The 22,510-nt window shown below is 54.9% G+C and overlaps 1 protein-coding gene across 2 annotated transcripts in view; it reads right to left on the bottom strand.

Annotated features, from left to right (window-relative positions):
• GRK5 (G protein-coupled receptor kinase 5) overlaps nt 1-22,510 on the bottom strand; it is a 232,187-nt gene that overhangs the window by 5,006 nt on the left and 204,671 nt on the right. The window contains exons 7-15 of one of the 2 annotated variants that reach the window (XM_068961250.1): nt 18,040-18,103; nt 16,980-17,120; nt 14,874-15,064; nt 12,309-12,346; nt 10,308-10,397; nt 7,770-7,978; nt 3,471-3,608; nt 2,553-2,690; nt 1,718-1,849 (exon numbers count right to left, since the gene is read on the bottom strand). In XM_068961250.1, the coding sequence (XP_068817351.1) occupies nt 1,718-1,849; nt 2,553-2,690; nt 3,471-3,608; nt 7,770-7,978; nt 10,308-10,397; nt 12,309-12,346; nt 14,874-15,064; nt 16,980-17,120; nt 18,040-18,103 (1,141 nt within the window). The remainder of the gene's footprint in view (nt 1-1,717; nt 1,850-2,552; nt 2,691-3,470; nt 3,609-7,769; nt 7,979-10,307; nt 10,398-12,308; nt 12,347-14,873; nt 15,065-16,979; nt 17,121-18,039; nt 18,104-22,510) is intronic. The other variant, XM_068961251.1, reaches the window with a different exon arrangement.

The raw sequence follows: 22,510 nt of genomic DNA, 5'->3' as shown, positions 1-22,510 counted from the left end.
AGAAGAAAGTTCCAGGCGTCTGCTCCTGCTGTTGGTGGTGTTGTCGGGCACGTGCTGAGGCCACTGTTCTCCACCCCACTAAGTCCTCTTCCCACCCTGGGCAGCGAGCATCTCCATCCTGCATTTTCCGGTGGGCAAACAGAGGCTGGGAGAGGGTCAGTGAGCTACCACCCAACCAGGAAGGGGTCAGGGCTGAATTTGAACCCGGACTGTGAGCTTCCATAGCAAACGCCTGTCCCAGAATCTGGGGCTGTCCTGGGGCGCTCGTCCATGTCAAAGATGGAGGTCATTTCTGTCTGGAATTTCAATTTTACTTGATGGAGGCATTTGAAAATTATATTTTTATAGTAGGCGGAGATGAGTATGTGTGGAATAGGGGGTGAAACTCTCATGAAGTTTCTAGATAAACCTGCAAACTTTGGCCCTCAGTCTGCATTTTCTCTCTGGATTCTGCCAGATCCATGCTTCCCACCCTGTTATCCCAGATCCTCTACATGGGCTCATGGGCTGCGTGACCTTGAGCAAGTTCCCTAACCCCTCTCAGCCTCAGTTTCCTCATCTGTGAAATGGGGTGATGGGAGCACTTCTGGGGCTCACCCTCCGTTAAGGTCCCCAAAGGAGGGATGCAGTTTTGCCTGCGGCTGCACCTTAAGTCCTCAGGTAACAGTCTGGCACGAGTAGGTTCTCAATACATACTGGTGGAACGAATAGCTGAATGAAGGCCTGGGGTTTTATGAAGATTAAATAAGAGATGCCTTCAAAAAGCACTCGGTGCAGGGCCTGGCCCACGGTGGAGCACCACAAACAGCCACCTCTTCCCTGTTATTTAAGCAGGAGGGAGGTGAGACGCCGAGGGTCTGGGGACAGAGCTGCACCTGCCTTCACCTCTTCATCCCCCTGGGGAAAGGGGCTGCTCCTGTGGGCTGGGAGAGAGGAGAGTAAGGAACCAGGGGCCTCGCAGGCCTGGGGATGGGACCACGTCGTCTTAAAGGGCCAGGCCAGGAGGGGGCGCTATGGTGGCTAACCCCTTCTTGGTGGCAGGGATGAGGGTAGGGGTCTCTCTCGAAGGCCTGCCTGGGACATTTCTCCTATTTGGCCCCACCAACCCTTGATCCAAGACCAGGCTCTGAGAGAAGAATACCTTTTCCTGAGGGACAAAGTCTCCTCTGGCTGCCGGCTGGAAGGGCCAGCATCAAACTACAGGGCCCCTCCTCAGGAGCCCCGAGGTTCTGTGGGGATCGCCTCTCCCACACCAGGTACACCTGTTCTTTGTCAAATCTTTGCATGCATAACTGGTGTCGCCTTTACAACGACTCTCAACCAGGGACGTTTTGTCCCCAGACCCTGGGGACATTTTTGACTGACACATGGGAGTGGATGCTACTGCCATCTACTGGCTGGAGGCCAGGGGTGCTGCTAAACCCCTTTAGGCACAGGACAGCCTCCGCAACAAAGAATAAACCCAACGCATCAACAGCGCTGAGGCTGAGGAACCCTGACAAAGGGTGAACTGTGGGTTTGCCCCTCCGCTCTGGGGACCCCATCAACCAGTGGGTTTCAAGGCACTTCGCACAGGTTGCCTGTCCTTCCAGGCGGCAGCTGCAACCCCCAGTCTCCCCAGCCCGCAAGTTGGTCTCAGTCCTATGGAAGGGTCAGGCCTGGGTTCCTGGAGCTGAGACCAGGGCACCCAGGTTGGGGTGGGAGGCGAGGGTCTCACCTGACGCTTAAAGAGCCTCTGGAGCAGCCCTTTTTTTGGCGGTTCCGGAGGGTGGCTTCGGTTCAGGTCTGGTGAGAGGGTACCGTGGGGTCCGAACACGTTCAGCTCCTTAAAGCACTCTGTTTCTATCATCTAGAGAAGCGGCCAAAACACAGGCTGGGTGAGGGGCTGTCCAGGTCATCGCAGGGGGACAGGCAGCCCAGCAGCCTGGCTGTGGACGACACGGTCCCGAGCCTGGTCCTGCCAGGCCCTCCACTCGCCCGGGCTGAGACCCCGGCAGCTCCCCGCCTGCCCACAGCCTCTCCCAGACCGCCTGGTGAGCCGTCCTCACTCAGAAGACAGAAGTTGGCCACAGAGGTTGGGATGGAGGTGCTCATCTTCCAGCCGCCCTCAGCTCCTCCTTCACCCCAGGGCTCTGGACCGTCCCACTCCAGGGATGCAGGCCGACCTCCCCATCTTGTCTATCTCCCGTGAACCAGCTCGGACTGGGCTCCATCCCCCAGTGTGCAATGCGGTAATGGGAGCACTTCCGGGGCTGACCCTCCACTAAGATCCCCAAAGGAGGGGTGCAGTTTTGCCTGCTGCTCCATCTTCAGTCCTCAGTCCATCCAGACTCCATCATCCCCCTCGGGCCGCCAGCTGCTGCCCGTTTCCCAGCCCCGCTTCTTCAGACTCATCTGAACAGGCCTCCTCTCCCCGCCCTGCCAGCTCCTGACCCCGCACCATGCCACCGCCCCAGTTCGCCCACCGGGACACTCCCCTGCCCGTCCCTTTCTGCCCTCGGAGCAGCCCCGCCCCCACTTTGGGGTGAAGCCAAGGACCCCACCGTGCTCACCTCGCTTTGCCACGGGATGGGCACAGAGCCCGTGGAGAACTTGGAGTAGAAGTCGTCGTCCGTGTGGTCCAGGTTGACGCCCTTCACAGTGGAGAACTGCTCGATGTCCAACACGTCCTTGCAGTACACGGCCCGGGGCTGGGGAGGCAGGGATTTGAATGGGGACCGGGAGGCGGTGGGGCAGCGGTGGTCTCCCAGGGCCTTCCCCCTGCCCTGGGAACCTGGGCTGCCCTGGCTCAGCGGGACCAAGGGGCCCCCAGTCGGGGTGATGAGAACTCAAGGCCCCTTCCTGTCATCACTGACCCACACAGGCTGTGATGGGGGATGTCCCCAGGAGGACCACTCTGGCCCTTCCCACAGCAGAGGCCAGTCAGGGGTGGTGGGTCAGCACGCAGGCTTGTCTGCCACACACAGCCCTGGGTGGGGGTCCCAGCTGTGGTGCTTAGGCACTTTGGGAAAGTCACATAACCCCTGAAGGCCTTAGTTTCCTCGCCTGCAAAATGGGGACAGTCGAGGCACTGGGACATGAGGCTGTCAGTGCTGCTGCGGGCCTGATGCTGTAACCCTGCTGATCTCTTTCATCTCACTTGTCCACCAGACATGCTCTGGGGCTGCAGTTCAGGGACTCACAGAGACAAACCCGGGCCCTGCCCTCTAGGAGTTCAAGGTCGGTGGGGGAGGGCTCCCAGGGGCTCTAGGAGCCTGGGAATCTGGAAATGAATTCCTTATAGAGGTGATGAAGCTAGGATGGGTGAAGAGAGACCTCCCCAGACCAGGCGATGCTCTGCTACTGGCAGATGGGAGCCACCCCCTGCCCACAGGTCTCAGCCCCTGGTCCAGGGCCCCTCACAGATGTTTAGCAAAGTCAAAGGTCGTAAACCACTGCACAGGCTCAGTCCAGGCTGGGGAGCTACTCACATCTGGAATAAAGGGGGGATCCAACATCCCAGCCTCTAAGCGCTTGAAATTCATGTTCCTGAAGAAGGGGTGTCTCTTGACCTCCGCGGCCCCTTCCTCCTGGCAGCCCAGCCTCTGCTTCACATCTTTGGTGAGCAGCTGCAGAAGGAGAGTCCCATGAGGACACGCCAGGTGGGGAGCCTTTCCTCCTGCCCAGAGGCCCGAGGGGTAAGGGGCTTTGGAGAGCCTGTGATCACCTGCCTTTCACACAAGAATCCCCGAGCCATCCCCCGCCAAGACATCCCTTCGCTCACGTCCACCAGGCCTGGGCCACCCCAGGTTCCCATCAGACACCGCTTGACCCTGATTCGGGAGGCTCTCCTGAACCGCGGTGCACTTTGTGGTCCCAGGATCTCAGCATGCTCAGATGCCTGGAACCCTCAGGAGAGCAGGAGTCCTGACTGATTCTGCCCATGACTGCATGTCCAGTGCCTGGTGTGTACCTGGCACCCACTAATGCGTGCTGAACTGGCACCCCCTCTTCTGCTCCAGGTAAGCTACCAAGGGCAAAGACTGGTCTGTGGGTTCTCTCATTCGTTCACTCGATTCGTAAGTGCATTGCAGACTTGCACCCAGGAGGTGCTGGGAGATGGGATGCTGAGGGTCTGCTTCAGCAAAGTCACGTTAAGAGGACCCCAGGGCAAGGCAGATGCGACACCACGGTGGCAAAGGAAATGAGAACTGGCTGTTAGCCGAGAGGTCAGAACGTGGTCTGGGGAGGGGGCATCTGAGACAGGCTTTCAAAGCGGGGAGAAGGCACTGGAGGGACCTGTGACAGCGTAAGCAGGGCAACCTTGGAGGACACTCATCTTTGAGTCTGAGGAAAGGATGGGAGTGAGATGGGTCAGAGTGAAAGGGACTGGCTGGGGAGAGTGATGGAGGGTCCTGAAGGCCAGGTCTGGAGGTGGGATTTTAATACAGGGGTAGTGGGGAGCCAAGGATTGTTGGCGGTGGAGGAAGGTCCTCATCACAAACAAAAGGCAGGATGGAAGGTTATTAGGAGAGGAAGGGGCTGCAGGAACAGACATGCCACCAGACCAAACTGGAGGAAGGTATGAATGAAAGATGGGGAGGGGGGAGGAGGAAGGGGAAGGAAGGGGGAGGGGCGGGGGAGGAAGGGGGAGGGAGGAGGAGGGGCAGGCCCCTCATCTTCACGACTGCAGGGCATCAGCCCCCTCCCCAGTCCCAGGGGAAGCCTGTGCTTCTCTCTCCTCCCCGCCACACTGAGCACTCCACCGTGTACACAGTTGGAATCTACTAAGTGTCTGCTTCGAGACGGAAATCAAAGTGGGCAGCTCGCACCTGGGAGGGAATCCAGCCCTTTCTTTTACCAGCGTCCTGGTGCTCTCTGCACATGCTCATTCTGAGAGGCAGGGGGCCTCCTGGGGTCCATGGTCTAGAGAGGAGACTTGCTGGGACTGCCCTCCCCCCAAACTAAGGAATGAAAGGCCTTGAAGGGACGAAGCTGTGAGACAGCCGCTCACAATGTTGCCTCATTCGGTCTACCGGCCCCCCAGGCAGGCTTGGCCCCATGGACTGGTGGCTCGGGGCCACTCCTGCTCTTCTCCTGGGGCTTTGCTTGTCTCTGAGAAATCGCAGAGGCTGCAGGCCCCATAGGCTGCAGAGGCTGGCCAGACAGATGAGACAGGGAGGGTAAAAAGGTGAGGGGTGGGCTGAGTGGGCCATGCCAGGCTGTCCCTCAGCTCCTGCCAGGCAGGAATGTTGGCAGGTGTCCAGGGCTTCTGCTTTTTTCAAAAGAAGCCAGAAAATCCAGGTTTTTATGTGACTTTGCTCCATTTAAAAATCTTGACAACCCACTATTCACTTTTTTTCTAAAACACTGTTCAGCTAAAATAAACACCCAACTATATGTTGCCTGTTTGCAAGCTGGGCATCAGGTCAAGAGTTCACAAATATTATATCAGGTATAATCCAGGAGAAGCAAGAGGGAGAGATGCTGTGAGTTTAGGTGGATGGGGCAGGCAGAGAGGGCTTCCTGGAGGAGGATGACTAGAGATGGGCTGGAAGGATGGGTGAGACTGAGAGGGATACAGGGCTAGTGGGGCAGGAACAGTGCTGGGACTCAGCAGGGGCCTAATAAAGGTGGGGGCTGAGGTCTGGGCTTAGGGACTGGACCCAGGAGACAGGACAATGAGATGCATCCCCTTCTGGACCACAGGGGCAGTGGAGGGGGTTTTGTGGCTGCCAAGATGGAATGGGGGCTGGGGACTAACTTTATTACTGTTCGTAGAAAAGTCTTCCTCAGCAGGTGGGGGCTGGAGCTGCCCAGGGCCTCCGTGGTCTCCTTACGATTAGGCTCTGCTATGTCCTGAGCCTGGTTCTCCCTTGGTGGTGACAGGGCGAGCCTGGCTGCCAGACCAGATGGGTTGAGGTTACGGGCATGGAAGTCCAAGATCAGACTTCCAAGACCTCAGGGTCATTTTCAAGGAAGGAGAGCAAGACCAGAGGGCTCCAGAGGTTCTTCTAGCTGAGAAAGACGAGGGGACCTTGGTTTTGACATTTGCACCTATGAGCCCAGGTTTGCCTGGAGCTCCCGGCTCAGCTGCCGCCTTCCCTGTAGTGGCCTCCAGGGGGCAGCAGAGGAACAGCAGTGCCGCGGAGCCGATGACTGTGGGCAGGCGCCCCTCTGTGCCTCTCTGTCCTCTCAGCGGGTCCCCTGTTGCTCTTAGAGTGTCTCAGAACGGCTTCTCTGAATTCCTGACCCTGACCCAGGGCACTTGCTGATGCACTGACCTTCCGTCCCTCACCCAGTTAGGTCCCAGCGGATAGGTACCTAGTTGCAACATCAAGTATTGCGAGCTCCCCTTTCGACCCCCAGGTTTCAACCATTCCCCTGCCTCTTGCTGCCTTGCTCCTCTTGTCCCTCTATCCCAGCTCTGGCTGCCGTGACTACCTGTCTCCTTGGGGGCCGCCCAGCTGCAGGCTGGCCCAGGCGTGTGGTCCGGGCATGTGTTTGCTGTGTACACGCCATGCCTCCCTCACGGCCTCTCACACACGCAAATGACAGATCTATGGTTCCTCTTTGGAAGTGGTCAGATGGCAGCTCTAGGCCAACTCCTTCTCCCCGTGCCTCTGTGACGTCAGACTGAGGTTGGTGAGAGGAAGTGGTCAGGCAGCGGGTGGCCGGCTCCAGGAGGGCGGGCTTCTGGGGGCGGGAGCGAGGCCAGATGGCTCCGGGGCCCCTAGCAGTGCAGCCTCGGGTTTTCTAGAAGCAGAACTTCACTACTTTTCATCAGTTTCCCAGGCCTGCCTTTCTCTGGACCCCGGGCTGGTTGTTGATGTTCACATTTCAGACCCTGAGGGTCAGATCCTGGTCTTGCTGTTCTAGTTGCAGAGCAGAGGAAGGGACCTGGGGGTTTGCAAGTGCCAAGCGCTGGGCACTCAGGCCCTTTCTGTCCCCGCGTGGCTGGTATTAGAGGGCGGCTGGCATTAGTGGGCAGCTCCCAGCACAGCGGTACTGAACCCAGAGGGAAGAGGGCCCTAGGGGGCACAACTGGGACTCGGAAGCCAGAGAGCCAGGCAGGGAAGGAAGCAGGCCCGCCGGAATCAAGGAGAAGGGCCTCAGTCCAAGGGCGGACTCTCTCCAGCTTCACTTTTGAGGTCCTGCCACCTTATCTTCTATCCGGCTTCCAGCCCCCCAGTCTGGCCCCTGCCCACCAGCCTGACTGAAGGTCACACCTCGAGTGAGCCCTGCCTGGGGCTGGGTCAAATTCTCTATCCATGGATGCTGTCACTCAGGACCTCAGCAAGTGTGACCAACACTCCATGTAGTGGGTGGAAAACATGATTAAATGATGTTCGAAGGCCGAAACTATCACCACCCACTGCCTGCAGCCCCTGGCCCCAGAGCAGCACCAGGGACCCAGAGCTGGATGAAACAGGAGGCCCAAGGTCAAGGGTAGGGGCTGTCCTGATGCCTTTGTATCTTGGGGGCCAGCTGGGAGCATCCCCTTTCTCCCCCATGCTGACCTCCCCCCAGAGCTGGACATAAGGGTGCCTCTCCTTGCTCACTGCAGCCCCCCTCCCTTGTCACGGAGCCACCCTGCCCCACCCCAGGCCCCCTCCTGGAAGCGTCTGTCAAACACCCCAGTCCACAGACCTTGTGGCTTCATTGCCCACACCCTAGCATGCCCTGCCCCTGCTCCCATCTGCCTGTTTGCTGTTCTCGGCTAGGGGCCGGGAGGGGAGCCGGCACTGGACACCGGCCCTAGGGCGATGTCTGGCTCACCGGGAGCTCACCATTTTGCAGATGGACTTGGCCTCCTCGGAGAACTTGTGCGAGTATACCTCCTCCGTCTCCAACACCCGGCGGTCCACCTCCTCCCGCTTTACCTTCTCCTTGCGGCCGCGGAAGGGCGACTGGCCCTCGATCATCTCGTAGATGAGGCAGCCCAGACCCCAGTAGTCGGGGCTCAGGCCGTACCTCTGGTTGTTCAGGACCTCTGGAGCTGGGGGCAGAGCAGGAGATCCAGGGGATGTGAGAGACAGCTGGTGGTGGGTCAGAGCCGGGCACATGAGGCCAGGACTGGGATGCTAATGGGGCCTCAGGACATCCTGCAACTAGGAGTGATGGTACTGCTCACAGGAGGCCTGGGGCTCCAGGGCTGGGATCCCTTCCCGCTGCTGACTCCTGCCCACCAACTGCTAGAAATACCTCCTCTTCCTGGGAGCCTGCCTTGGTTGCTCTTCTCTGTGCTCCCAAAGGACTCTGACTGTGGCTTCAGAAGCCTGACCATGGTGGATGGAAACAACCCATTCCTTTGACATCTCCCCTGCTAGACTGTGAGCCACCTTATTTCCTGCTGTGCCTGATAACAGGTATGATGCCTGGCGTACAGTAGGTGTTGCACACATATTCGTTTCAAAGAATGAAAGTGTGTCCACCCAAAGTAAAGGTGACTTTAAATGTATCTGGAATTCCAGCAGCATCTCACTATGCCTTCCCTAACACTTCGATTAAATGGATTATAGATTCAACAGAGAAGTGCAAGAGAAGATAGGCAGGCCACATACATCCAGGAAGGCAAATGTATCCACATGGGTGTGGACACTGCGTGAGAAGATGACACAGATGCCCAAGCAGGCACACACAGAGTGCACAGATGGATTTATCTATCCATCCATCACACATCCATCCATCATCCATCCACCCATCATCCATCCATCCATCACCCATCCATCATCATCCATCCATCACCCATCCATCCCATCCATCCATCATCTATCCACCCATCATCCATCCATCCATCACCCATCCATCCATCACCCATCCATCCATCACCCAACCATCCATCATCCATCCACCCATCATCCATCCAGCTATCTATCTATCCATCTACTACCCATCCATCCATCATCCATCCATCACCCATCCATCCATCCATCCATCATCTATCTACCCATCATCCATCCATCTATCATCTATCTATCCATCCATCACCCATCCATCATCATCCATCCATCACCCATCCATCCCATCCATCCATCATCTATCCACCCATCATCCATCCACCCATCATCCATCCATCTATCATCTATCCATCACCCATCCATCCCATCCATCCATCATCTATCCACCTGTCATCCATCCATCTATCATCTATCTATCCACCCATCATCCTCCATCCATCACCCATCCATCATCATCCATCCATCACCCATCCATCCCATCCATCCATCATCTATCCACCCATCATCCATCCATCACCCATCCATCCATCCATCATCTATCTACCCATCATCCATCCATCATCTATCCATCCATCACCCATCCACCCATCATCCATCCAGCTATCTATCTATCTATCTACTACCCATCCATCCATCATCCATCCATCCATCATCTATCCATCACCCATCTGTCCCATCCATCCATCATCTATCCACCCATCATCCATCCATCTATCATCTATCTATCCATCCATCACCCATCCATCCATCATCTATCCTTCAATCCATCGTCTATCCATCCATCATCCATCCATCTATCATCTATCCATCCATTTATTAACCTGGTCTCCATCATCCATCAATTATCTATCACCTATTGATATCTATCCATCTGTCCATCCATCAGCATTCACATAGGTATACATACCTCTGACATACACATAGACACATATCCTATGGGTCCCCCAATATCATGCAATCTGAAAAGGATCCTCTGACACCAGAGTCCAGAACTCTGAGCGTGGGCTGCTGGCATGAGCCCAGAGGAGGACAAGTGTCCCCATCCCTTGGAGCTTTCTCGAGTCCCCTGCCTGGGGTGAGCGGGTGGATGTGTTTGAGGTGTACAGGAAGATGCCCAGAGAATATCCTTATTTGGTAGGCAGACCCCAGGGGATCAGTGTAGCTCCAGGGCAACGGTCTCTGAGAAGGCTCAGGGGACACAGGGCAGGAGCCATGGCTGGTCCCTCCTTGGAACGGGGCTTTGTGACACTGTAGGTGGTGTGCTCCTCCCTTCCAGGCCCTTCCTAGTGACCTCCCCACTCTCAAGGTCACTCTGAAAGGCTGTCTGCCAGTTCACCAGAACCCTACTACACCCACACCCCAGGCAACTCTGTGTGTCGGCTCTGAAACTGCCCTGGGACGGGTTTGGCTTGAGACACAGGTGGGGCTGGGGGTGGGGGCTGCAGAGCTCAGTGTAGTTGACACCCTGGGGCCCCAACACTCCCCCACCCTGGCTACCACTTCCTGCCTCCCACACGACTACTCCGAAAGTTGCACAAAGAGGCCAGCAGCTTCGAGGGCCCAGCTCAGGGAGGAGCCTACACTCACCCATGTAGCCAACGGTGCCCACCCGGCCGCGGATCAGGTCTCCCTCGGGGATCTTCACGGCCAGGCCCAGGTCCGAAATCCTAATGTGGCCTGATGGGGGACAGCAGGTCAGCGGGTCCCTGGAGTGGTTCTGCGGACATCTGATCCACCCTGGGCAGGGCCCTAGACTTGCCGTAGGGCCCTCGCCTTTCATTTGTCCCAAGAAGAGTGGTACCCAGTTGGCCATGCAGGGTGATTGTGGACCATCGCGAGAGTTAGGTGTCAGAGGTCAGGGGTAAATTATTACTTTTAGGGAGAAAAACATAACGATGCAATAGGACCCCTGGATTCGGCTAGATGATGGCAGACCAGCCTCATAAAATGCCCTAAGGGGCTTCTTGTAAGGCTAACATCACAAAGTTTAAGACGCCTTGGCTCGATTCTGGGATTGATTCATGGGAAAATGGGAGATTCTCCTGACATTTTGCAACAATTTGCTTAAGGGGAAAAATCACAAAGCAACTTGGGAGGCAACTCCCTATTCTGCCTTGTTGGTCTTTGGGGTTGTTTGTTTCCCTTTGGAGAACCTGCCACCCAGACCAGCAGAGACTGGGAGGTGGCATTGGAACTCCCGGGCCAGAACTGACCCTCAAAAGGCAGAGATGACCCCGTGCTGAGAGTGCGCCTTGGCACTGTCTCTTCCAATGGCCAACCCGGCAGGGGCATGGCCTCATCTGACCCTGCAGGAAGGAACACTGACCCGCTCCCCAGCCTGGATTTCAACAAGGCCCAAAGCAGGGAGCCTCCCCCGCCCCCGGAGAGGCTGGAGCTGAGTGGAGCCCGCTGGCTCAGTGGCCCCCAATGAAGGCAGGAATGGTGTGAGGCGAGAGAGCATGCAGATTCCAGCTGTTGGGTGACAGATTGGTGGTAGGCACGGTTCTGAGACCAGCAGGGAACAAGAACCCCTGGGGGCTCTGGGTGCATACACAGAGGGGCAGTGGGCCCTGAGCCCTCTGCCTGACAGCATCACACTCAAACCTCTTCTCCAGGTCTTTTCCCTCCCCTTCCCTCCCCTTGGCCTGGGATTTGCTGGCAGGGAGACCTAATTTCAGGTCTCCACTCCCCACTGATATTTGTGGGGGGCCTTGGAGAGTAGGCTCCTCTGAGCCTCAATCTTATCATCTGTAAAATGGGCACAGGGTCAACTGGCCCTGCTCCCTCTGTAAAGACAGGACAATTCAGTTACATAGAAGATGCGACAACCCTTTCCCAGGTGTGAGAGTCTAAACGGTCATGAGGGGCTCCTGTGGTGGCTCTTTGTTATCGACGTGTGTGTGCACAAACACACATGGAAATAACAACGATGGCAGCCAAGTAGTGACACCTAACATACAGCTGGCTTCCCTGGTGGCTCAGATGGTAGAGTCCAGCTGCAATGCAGGAGGCCCGAGATCAGTCCCTGGGCCAGGAAGATCCCTTGGAGGAGGAAATGGCAGCCCACTCCAGTATTCTTGCCTGGAGAATCCCACCGACAGAGGTGGTTGGTGGGCTACAGTCCATGGGGTCGCAAAGAGTCGACAGGACTGAGCGCTAAGCATGCACGCATGCACACACAGTTGGTAAAACAACTCATCAAGGTATCTTGTCAGAACCTCAGCTCCCCCCTCCACCATCTGAAGAAGGCAGGGCAAGGCCCACTGTTTCCATTTCACAGACTAGAAAGATGGGGTGAGGGAAGTGTGAGAGTTAGATGTTTGCCCAGAGTCTGGAACCCCCCACTCCTCACTCAGTGCTGGTTCTCTCTCCCTGTCCCCCACCCGCCACTGCAACAACCTGCTTAAGGGGAAAAATCACAAAGCCACATCCTTCTTGGCCAAGTAGGACCTTTGTCCACGCCCTCTGCCCTCCCGTGGAGCCGGGTCAGCATCTCTGAGTCTCCGCTGGAAGCCTCCTGCTCCCTTTGGGTTGTGACGCTCAGCTACAGAGCAGGAAAAGGATCCCCGGGGCCGCTGCCTGACTTACCGTAATCGTCCAACAGGATATTTTCAGGTTTCAAGTCTCTGAAAGGGAAAGATCACCAGCGTGTGAGTGTGAGTGTTCTGGGTGGCAAGGGCGCACCAGCATCTGTTGTGGACCCCCTTGAGCTACTCAGGCCTGAGTATTCCCTCCCCAGCTCTGGGCTCAGGAGGTCTGGTCTCTCTCTGGGTCAAGACCATCTTGGGCTCACGTCTCTCCCTCTGGTATTAATTTAAAACAAATGCTGTCGTTTGCCATAGGTATCCTCTCGACTCTGGAGAGTGACTGAAAAGGAGTTAGGCAAAGGTTAGTCCGTGCACTGAGGGCCCCTGGGGCTGGGAGGTGACAGACCCCTCCAGGGATGGGAAGACCTCGAGGTCTCCGGATGCCCTGAAGGCAAGAGTCAGGCCTGGGAATGAAGGGAGAGAAGTTACTGAGGATAAAACCCCAGCTGTAGAATTGGGTCAGAGAATTCTAAGGGAGAGAATGGTAACCTCCAGGACAAAGACCCTCTTTGGGATGGGGCCCCCGGGAAGCCTGGCACTTTCCCCAGCTCCAGCTGAGCCACAGCCTGGGAGAAAGCATAGCCACCAGGCACAGCTGTAGACGCAGCCACCTCCTCCTGTCTCCAAGGTCTCTCTTCTCTTTACAAGACACGGTCATGCTCATGAGAAAGAGAACCTTTCCACTGTAAGGGGGAGAGGCAGCAGAAGTGTCTAGTTTTATTAATAAAAGCTCTTCTCTGTGAATTAAAGAATAACCAACAGGATAGGGTGTGTAACTTGGGTAAGCCATTGTGCAGATGCCACACATGGCATCTGGACTGAGGATTTGGTTCTCAATCAACTGGCTTTGTTCATTAAACTGAGGGCAGCTGTCCTCATGGGGAGAGGTTCATGTGCCCAAATCCAGTGATGCAAGCTCACAAAGTGACAATTGGGGTTATTACAACATACTTTTGTTGCTATTGTTATTAATTTCCATGCTTTTGATGTGCTAACCCTTCCAAATAAGGGCAGGAGACCTCATTTCAATTAATCGGCCACCACTGACCACCAGGTTGGAAAGACAGCTGGCTAGTGGGCACAGAACCCACACCCACAGAAAGGCTATGGCAAGTGGTCGGGCCAGGGAGGCACCGTGGTTCTCTTCCTCCCTAGTATTAATAGAAAGGCTAGAACTTGGAGGGATGCCTTTTTTTCTTTTTCTTTCTTTTTTTTTTAAGAGAAAAACAATCAAGTGGAGGATTCTTTTTTCAACCCTTAGGGAAAATTTTCTGACTCTTCTCACTTGAATGAAAACAAAACAAAAGCATAAATTGGGAGATGCGGGGGGCGGGGGACGGGCATGTCATCAAGACCATTCCTCCTTATTTTCAAAACCTTGGGCTCCCAAGATATTCTTAGCCAACAGCCCTGTGACAAAAGTCTTCAAACTGGGGGGTGTGTGCCCAGTGAGGGTGGGGGATGAGAGAGTCACCCATGTGTTGGGACTTCAAGAATATGCATTTCTAGATCCTTAGCATCAAAATGCCTTGTCCTGGCATCTTACAGGATCTCCCCTCCCACCTGTCCTTTCTCAACAGCTCTTCTCCCAACTGACAGAAGAAAAGCAGGTTCCCCCCTGCTCCTGCGTATTGCTATGGTGCCCAACTTCACGGGGTGAAACCTCCAGGGTCCCAGTCAGAAGTGGAACCTACTAATTATAAGGGCAATTCAACAGAAGAAATTACTTTAACACTTAGAGCCTTATGGTCAGTGAGAATTTTAAAAAAATCTTATCTACATCCATATATTTCAGAGTGGAATGCTGATCATTGACTTTTACGCAAAAAGTATATTACAGTAAAATAGCAGTCTCTGGGGGCCGAAGGAAGTAGAGAAGGATAGAAAATTCCTCACCATTAAAGAGTTTTCATGCATTTTTTCTAGTTACATGATGGTGGAGGTCAATTTGCTACAGCAATTAGATTCCACTGGATACCTTTAGACATGTGATGTCACTTGAGTTCAATTTAAAAACATCAATAATACTAGCCACTATTTTAACATATGATGGACTATTTTAGGTGTCTACTTAGAACATACGAGGGCACATAGGTTTTCAAAATTCTTGGAGGAGGCCTGCGAGAAGAGTCTGAAGGCCACTGCTCACAGAATCTGGACACGTGGTCCTGGGGTGGGGGAGACCGGGGTCCATTCTGATGCCTGCTTCAGTGGGGATCCTACAGAAGTCCTGCAAGGGTTGGTTCTGGATCAGACCACCAGGCTCCACTCACTGAGCTTCCTGGGTACTGGGGTGGGAAGGGACCAGTGGCCCAACCTCATCGACTCTGAGGGAACACCTGGCCCCCACTAAGCGGTCCCCCTCCCTTTCTCAGTTCCAGGGTGGGAGTCTGTCTGATTCAAGGGCAATGACCGGGCCTCGACTCAAGGGCAATGACCGGGCCTCGACTCAAGGGCAATGACCAGGCCTCAACTCAAGGGCAAGGCTGAGAGACCAATTCAGAGCATGGAAGGGTTGGCCTCACTTGCTCAGGCTCAGATGGGGGACCCAGGGTCGCCTGCTCACCTGTAGACAATGTTCTCATGGTGGAGGTCCTCCAGGCCGCACAGGATCTCTGCCGCGTAGAACAGGGCGCGCTCCTCCTCGAAGCCAGGGTTCCCCATGTTGTAAATGTGGAACTTCAGGTCCCCGCCGTTCATGATGGTCAGGACCAAACACAGTGCGTCCTTGGTCTCGTAGGCGTAGGCCAGGTTGACCTGGGAGCACAAGACAGCCGTGTGGTGGGGTTCCAGGGACCCTCACGTCTGCTTCTCTTCCTCAGGGGGCCTTGAAGCTGGGTGGGAGGACTAGCATAGGGAGCTGCAGCCGCTTCACACCACCCCCTGCAGCCCATTGCTGCCCCTCCATCCCATTCGGCAGTTCCAGGCAAGGAAGCAGAGTCAGAAGGGGCAGCTGGCCCCTTTCATGGGTCCCGACAGGACGGTGTCTGTTGCTTTAAGTCACAAAAGCATGCGCGTGCATCAGGTGGTTAGAACTTCTGTCCCCTTTGGCCATCCTCTTACAAAACCCGCCAGTTCTGGGGAATGCAGGCAGCCTGGGTGGATGGCGCTGCTTGCCATCAGGCACAACTGGTGAGGGTGTGACTGGGGGAAATGCACATGCTCTCTGACAGAGTGATTCCTCCGCCAGGAATCCATCTTCCGGACATCCCCACAGAAATACGCCAAAGGGATGTTGGAGGATGGATGGACCCAGGGCAGCCTTGTCTGTTGTGGTGCCTTCAAAACCAGAAGTGATTTCTACCTGTAGCTGCACAGGTCACGGCCTCTCTCCTCCCTGTACACAGGAATGGTGCATAGCTTTAAAAAAGAGGCGCAGCTATCTGTCTGGTTATAGAAGATCTACAATTTAAGGGGAGCAATGCTGCAGGCTAAGATTTGTTACAAGATCCCATTGGCTAAAAATAATAAAGCCTGTATATGTATCAAGTGAAGTGAAAAGTCTCTGTCATGTTCCACTCTTTGCAACCCCGTGGACCATATAGCCTGCCAGGCTCCTCTGTCCATGGGATTCTCCAGGCAAGAATACTGGAGCGGTCTGCCGTTTCCTTCTCCGGGGGAATCTTCTGAACCCAGGAATCGAACCCACATCTCCTGCGTCTCCTGCATTGCAGGCAGACTCTTTGCCGTCTGCGCCACCAGGGAAGCCCAACATGTCTGCAGTGGTTACTCAAACAGGGAGGCTTCTATGTTTACTTGGCATCCTTCTGTGAGGTTTGACTTTTTACCCATATATATATTATGTTTTATAATAACAAATGGGGGAGACGTTGAGAGCTGGCCAAACACAGGTCCCCTTCCAGGTCCCCACTCCCCCAGCGGGTGTGGAGGGGCGTCCATCTGCGGGAAGGTGGAGGAGGATGCCTCATCTGACAGGACTTCAGATCAGAGTCCTTTGCCGCTTCCAGCTACTCTGAGTTGGGGGTTGGTTTGTTACTGCAGCAGAGAGCCTCGCCTGGACGGAGTCAAAGGCGCGTATAAACGAGATGGGACTGACGCTTCGGCCTCCTATGATGAAACCAGCCTACGGGGTTTGCGAAAACAGAGCTTCTTGGCTGGGCCCCTTTCTTCCACGGAGGTGTTAACAGAAGCTCACACCTAGAGGGGAGACAGCCTAGCTCCAGGGACAGGACATAGTCAGTCCAAACTGCCTTGAGAAGGAGGGAGCATTGGGCTCCTTCCTGCAACTCACTCCTCACTTCCCTCACTGCATCCCACGCTCTGGGGGACTTGCTCCACTTCCGGTCACCTGGAGGGGGGGCTCTGCCACACTTCCGGTCACCTGGAGGGGGGCTCTGCTACACTTCCGGTCACACGGAGGGGGGGGCCTCTGCCACACTTCCGGTCACCTGGAGGGGGGGCTCTGCCACACTTCCGGTCACCTGGAGGGGGGGCTCTGCTACACTTCCGGTCACCCGGAGGGGGGGGCTCTGCCACACTTCCGGTCACCTGGAGGGGGGCTCTGCTACACTTCCGGTCACCCGGAGGGGGGCCTCTGCCACACTTCCGGTCACCTGGGGGGGCTCTGCTACACTTCCGGTCACCTGGAGGGGGGCTCTGCCCCACTTCCGGTCACCTGGAGGGGGGTCTGTCCCCAGGCCCTGACACTCACCACAAACCGACTGTTGACCTTCTCCAGAATTTGCTTCTCATTCAGGGCCATGGACTCCCCTTTCCTCTTTTTGATCCTCTTCTTCTCCAAGCGTTTGCAGGCGTACATTTTACCCGTGGCCCGAACCTGGCAGGCACAGACCTGAGGGGGCCAAAGAGAAGACAAGCCCAAACGGCACATGAGACCAAGCTGTCCTGAGACTCCTCCAGGCCAGTGTCTCCAGGGCTGGGAACCACGGCGGCCAGAGCCGGCCGTTCCCTGGCCTGTGAGTATACCAGCCTCAGGAGTGAGCAGGGCCCTGCCGTCAAGATGACTTTGGTGCCATCTCAGGTGAACCCAAGCCTTCGGAGGTGGAGAAGCAGCCATCTATACCAGTTTACATGGCTGGCCGAGGCTGAAAGAACCATTCCTATCTCGGGGGCAACTAGATTTTCTCTGTCCCAAGCTTCCAACCAGATGCAGCTGCTAATAACTGGGAACTCTGAAGGACCAGCTGCTGGTAGGAGAGGCTCATTTGGGGAGCAGGGGGCAGTCATGGGAGACCCCTGGGAACTCTGAGTGTATAATTTAGAGGAATGAGACCCCAGGCATTTGGATCTGGTCTTAGTTCTGCCCCTATTCGGCTGTGTGACCTTGTCTGGGTAACCTAACCATTCTGAACGTCAGTTTTCCTCATCTCTGAAACGGGAATGACAAGGTTGGGGAAGATCAGGTTAAGCATAACAGCGCATATTAACAGCATGGCTTGGCCATACTTAGGCCCCTCATGTCCTCACTTCACCCTCCAAATACAATCAAGGACGCACATTGAAGCGTCCTTCTGTAGACTTGAACCCTGCCTGAGGCTGGCTCCAACATCTCCATCCAGCCACCCTCCTTCCCTTAGACACTGGTAACCTTCCCAAGGCCCCAGCCTCACCCCACTTCTCCACCAGGGGGCGCGTGACCCAGCCATTTGCTCAGAAGCCCTGCTTCAGACACTTTTCAGGCCAATCCGGAAGGGACAGAAAAGGTGACAAGAGTCCAGAAACTTTTCATGAATATGTGGATGTTCACTCACCTCCCCAAAGCCCCCTTTTCCTAGTACTCGGTACTGCCTGAAAGTGTTTTTGGTTACCGGTTGCCTGGAAGAAAAGCAAAAATCCAGCATGGGTCTCACAGCATTAAGATGCAGAATTAAGAAACAGACAAGGGCAGCATTGAGAGGAGCTGAGCGGGGCAAGGCACACACCTCCAAACCCCGCCCTGGGGACCCTCAGGAACCACGGCCGCAGACGCGACCCTCAAGCCCTGGCTCAGGGGCTGGGCGCCCTTGGCCCTGGACTGGAAGGAAAGAGCAGGAGGCTTGAAAAACGTGAGCAGAGGCTGCTTCACTGCACTTTCCCTGTGGTTCCCCTCTCTCTCCCAAATGCAAATCCTGTGGCTGTACTCAGAAGGAAGCTGTGTCCTCAGCGCAGGGAGAAGAGAGAGGGCCAGGAGTCAGGCTCGGTGTCCCACGGAGGCCAGGAAGGAAACCGCAGCCCTGCGTCCACACCTGCCTGGCGGAACAGCTTGAGCCTCCTGTCCCCAGGCGCCCAAGCTGTTCCTTCCTGAAGACGTGCCCTGGGAAGACCAGCCTCCTGGGAACAGAGAGGCTGCTGATCCCCACGTCCAGTCTGGTTACTCTCTCACCAAGGACCGAGGGCGTTGGACACCCTTGAACCCCAGGACAGGAGAAGATCCTGTCTGCCGAAAGGTGTGTGTGTGTGTGTGTGTGTGTGTGTGTGTGTGCGCGTGCTGTCGCTTCAGTTGTGTTCGACTCTTTGCGACCCTAAGGATCACACCCTGGATAGGCTCCCCCGTCCATGGGATTTCCCAGGCAAGAACACTGGAATGGGTTGTCATTCCCTTCTCCAGGGGAGCTTCTCGACCCTGGGGTTGAACCTGCCTCTCTTACGTCTCCTTCTTTGGCAGGTGGGTTCTTTACCATGAGCGCCACTGATATTTATGACTAATCACCTTATGTCTCTCGATTCCCCATTTTAACTAGCCAAACCATTTATAATGTCTAGTGAGACGAGCCTCCGATCGTGGGGCAAAGGTGGGGCTCATGGAGTAAAGAAAGAAAGAAATGGCCCCTTAGTTGCAGCAAAGGACTCCACCTTGTAGATAGCGTGTGTTTCTTCATTGCTGGCCTATTTGGCTAAGAAAAGTCAGGTTTTTTTTCCCCCCTCTTTTTTTGGCTTTAATGAGGTGTAACTGACAAAGAGTACAACTTGATGTTTGGATATATGCATACATTGTGAAATGATCATCCAGCCAAGCTAATTAACATCCTATCACCTCCTCAAATTAACATTTGCCCCTCTCTCCCTTCTTTCCTTTCTTTCTTCCAAGGACACTTAAGATCCACCCTCTTAGCAAAGTTTCAGTAAATGATACAGTACTGTTAACTCTTGTCCCCATGCTGTATGCGAGATCCTTAGAACTGACGTCTTGCATAACTTCAGCCTTGTATCCTGGACCAACATCTCCTATTTCTCCCATCCCCTCCCTGCCCCTGGCGACCACCACTCTACTCTCTGCTTCTATGAGTCCACTTGGATTCCACATATAAGAGGGATCACGTAGTACTTGTTTTTCTGTGTCTGGTTTATTTCACTTCGCATAATGTCCTCCAGGTCCGACCACATTGTCATAAATGGCAGGACTTCCTTCTCTTTATTTTAAGGCTGAGTAATACTCCTTGTATAAACATGATCCTATTTTACTCTCACGATCATTGCAGCATTATCCACAATAGTCAAGATACGGAAACAACCTAAAAAGCCATCAATCTATTAATGGGTAAGAAAAAGCAGCTTTTACGGTATTAAAATCGGCTCTTGACCCTCAAGGACTGTCTTTGAGCATCCCCAAATCCCACCCCAAGGTTCTTCCCCAGCGTGGGGATTGGCATGAAATTGGAACGGGCCAAAGAACTGGGTCAGCTCGAGAAAGACCAATGAATCTCCAGCGGCTCCTGAATGAATCTCCCGCGGCTCCTGAATGAATCTCCCATGGAAACTCTTCTCGCTGCTGGGTCCTGAAGAGGATTTGGGTTTCAGTGGGAATCACGGCTTCGGCATCATGCTATTCTCTTAGGCGCTGTTCTCCTGGATGCTCCCTGGCCTGTCTGGAATTCATGTGTGTGATTCACTGCCTCTTCCTGGTGTCTCTTTAGGAAGCGGGGTCCAGGCTGCCCCTGTGCTGGACGCCCCCTTGCTCTGCGTCTTGCACACAAGCGGCCTGGCCTGGAGCAAACCCGCCATGTGCCTGCATCCAACATGTGGCCCTGGGAAGTGTTTCCTCCAGCTGCCCTCGAAACCACATGAAGGCGTCCGGGCCAACAGTTTACGATACATGGAGAACAAACAGTCGGCCGACATTACCACAGAGCTCCTCTACTGGGGGAAATGAGTGTAATACAATTTCCGAGGAATTTCTTGGTTAACCTTGGGAGGGAAAAAAATCCCTTTAATATTTCAACAGCACAGCACCAACAGCCCATGATCTTGTTAGCAAGAAAAAAGGCAGGGGGGGAAGCGGGGGTGCTGTCAGTCATTTAGGGCATTTCTAGGCCAGGGTCCTGCTTTGCTGGCTTCAACAGCTTCATGGCCTCAAAAGGGCATAACTCTTTAGACACACCGATTTTAAAAGTCCATTTCTCTATTTCATGTGTTTGGTCCTGACAAGTAAAGTGAAAGCCAGGGGCTGCAGCTAAAGGCTTCCTTTGGAACAGAATGCTGGATAAACTAAGGGTGAAGGACTTGAGCCAGGGACCTGAGTTTCAGATTCCAGTCTTGCCAGGCCATTGCTGTGTGACCCAGGGCTAACCCATCAACCTCTCTGAGCCTTGCATCTTCAGTAAAATGGAGATATTGAAAAGGTATATATATATCCAAAGGTTCTCTGTAAGCCTCTAAGTGTCAGATGTCATCATTAGCACTCTAAGGATAAAGGATGTGGCCCCTTCTAAGGGTCTCTATGGTAACAATCCCCATTGCTCGAAGCAGCTTGTTCACAGACACAGGTAATCCTGCAGTCATTTGGCAGATGGGCATGCTTAGGCTTTGAGAGGTGAAATGAGATGCCCATGGCCTCGGTTGCTAAGCAGTGGAGTTGGAACTGGGGTCCAGACAGTCTGTTTCGGAGACCAGGTTCGGTGTCCTGAGCCCATGTCACCACCCCAGGAAGGTGGGCACAGATCGGGGTTGTGTGATACAGCCCAGGGCTCCAAACTGTGGAGCAAGGTGGGGCAAGATGAATATCTCCCCACCAGACTGCACACCACAAGGGTCAGCTGTTTCCTCCAAAACATTAGACAGGTATGGTGATGGCTGAGCCAAAGCGCTCAGTGACGACTCATGACAACGATGACAGTCAGCTGGTTACCTCCCTAGGAGGCTGGCTTTGTTGAGGTGTGTGCGGTGCCCTCATCGCATCCTCACCACACCCACGAGGCAGGCACTGCTATCATTTCCACATCACAGGTGAGGAAGCCGAGGGGTGGAGAGGGGAGAAGCCCTGCCCTGGCCCCCCAGGAAGAGGCTGAGCTGGGACTCAGATCAGGCTGTGGGCTCTTGGTGGCCCACGCGTGGCTCCTGGAGCCATGACGTGCATGGGCAAGGTGGCCGGAGGCAGGCCACGTGCCAACAGAGAAGCCCGTCCACCGCTCCTCTGTCACCCCACCGGTCAGGGTAGAGACAAACATCCCCCAGGATGTAGGGTGGGGTGTAGCCTCAGATCTCCCTGAAGAGGGCAGGGAGGGCAGCGAGTGCAGCTTTTCAGGGGTTCGTGTCCCCCAGGTGTGGATCCTAGGCGTCTGCAGGGGACTCAGCACAGATCCAAAACACATGCAGGAGCCGGAGGGTTCCTGGCTTTCTGACCACAGTGTCCTCACCTGTGACGTGGGGATGATAGCACGTACGACAACGTGCTCCAGACCTCCAGCACAGGAACTGGTGGTGGGAGGGGGAGCTCCCATCCTGGCCTACCAGCTCACCCTGTATGGCTTTATTTTTTATTTATTTGCTTCCCTGGTGTCTCAGACGGTAGAGAATTTGCCTGCAATGCAGGAGACCGAGTTCGATCCATGGGAGGGGAAGATCCGCTGGAGAAGGGAATGGCAGCCCACTCCAGTATTCTTGCCTGGAGAATCCCATGGACAGAGGGGCCTGGTGCACTACAGTCATGGGGTTGCAAAGAGTCGGACACGACTGAGCAAACTAACAGTTGTTTACAATGTTGGGTTTATTTATTTGTTTTTTTTTTTTTTGGCCACACCCTGTGGCGTGTGGGATCTCAGTTCTCTGATCAGGTTTCAAACCCATATCCCCTGCACTGGAAGCAGAGTCTTAACCACTGGACCACCAGGGAAGTCCCCACAGTATGTCTTTAATTCGAACATTGCCCTGACCTGCAAATCCTGGGATGCTGTAGTGGGCAGAGCACCACTTGGTGGTCCTGGGCTGCGGTCCCCCCTTGGCTGCACTAACCCCTCTTGCGTGACC

The sequence above is a fragment of the Capricornis sumatraensis genome, chromosome 23 (genome assembly GCF_032405125.1).
Source record: "Capricornis sumatraensis isolate serow.1 chromosome 23, serow.2, whole genome shotgun sequence".
Classification (NCBI taxonomy): Eukaryota; Metazoa; Chordata; class Mammalia; order Artiodactyla; family Bovidae; genus Capricornis; species Capricornis sumatraensis.
Note: the sequence above shows the minus strand (reverse complement) of the source record. Positions and strands in the feature narration are given on the sequence as shown.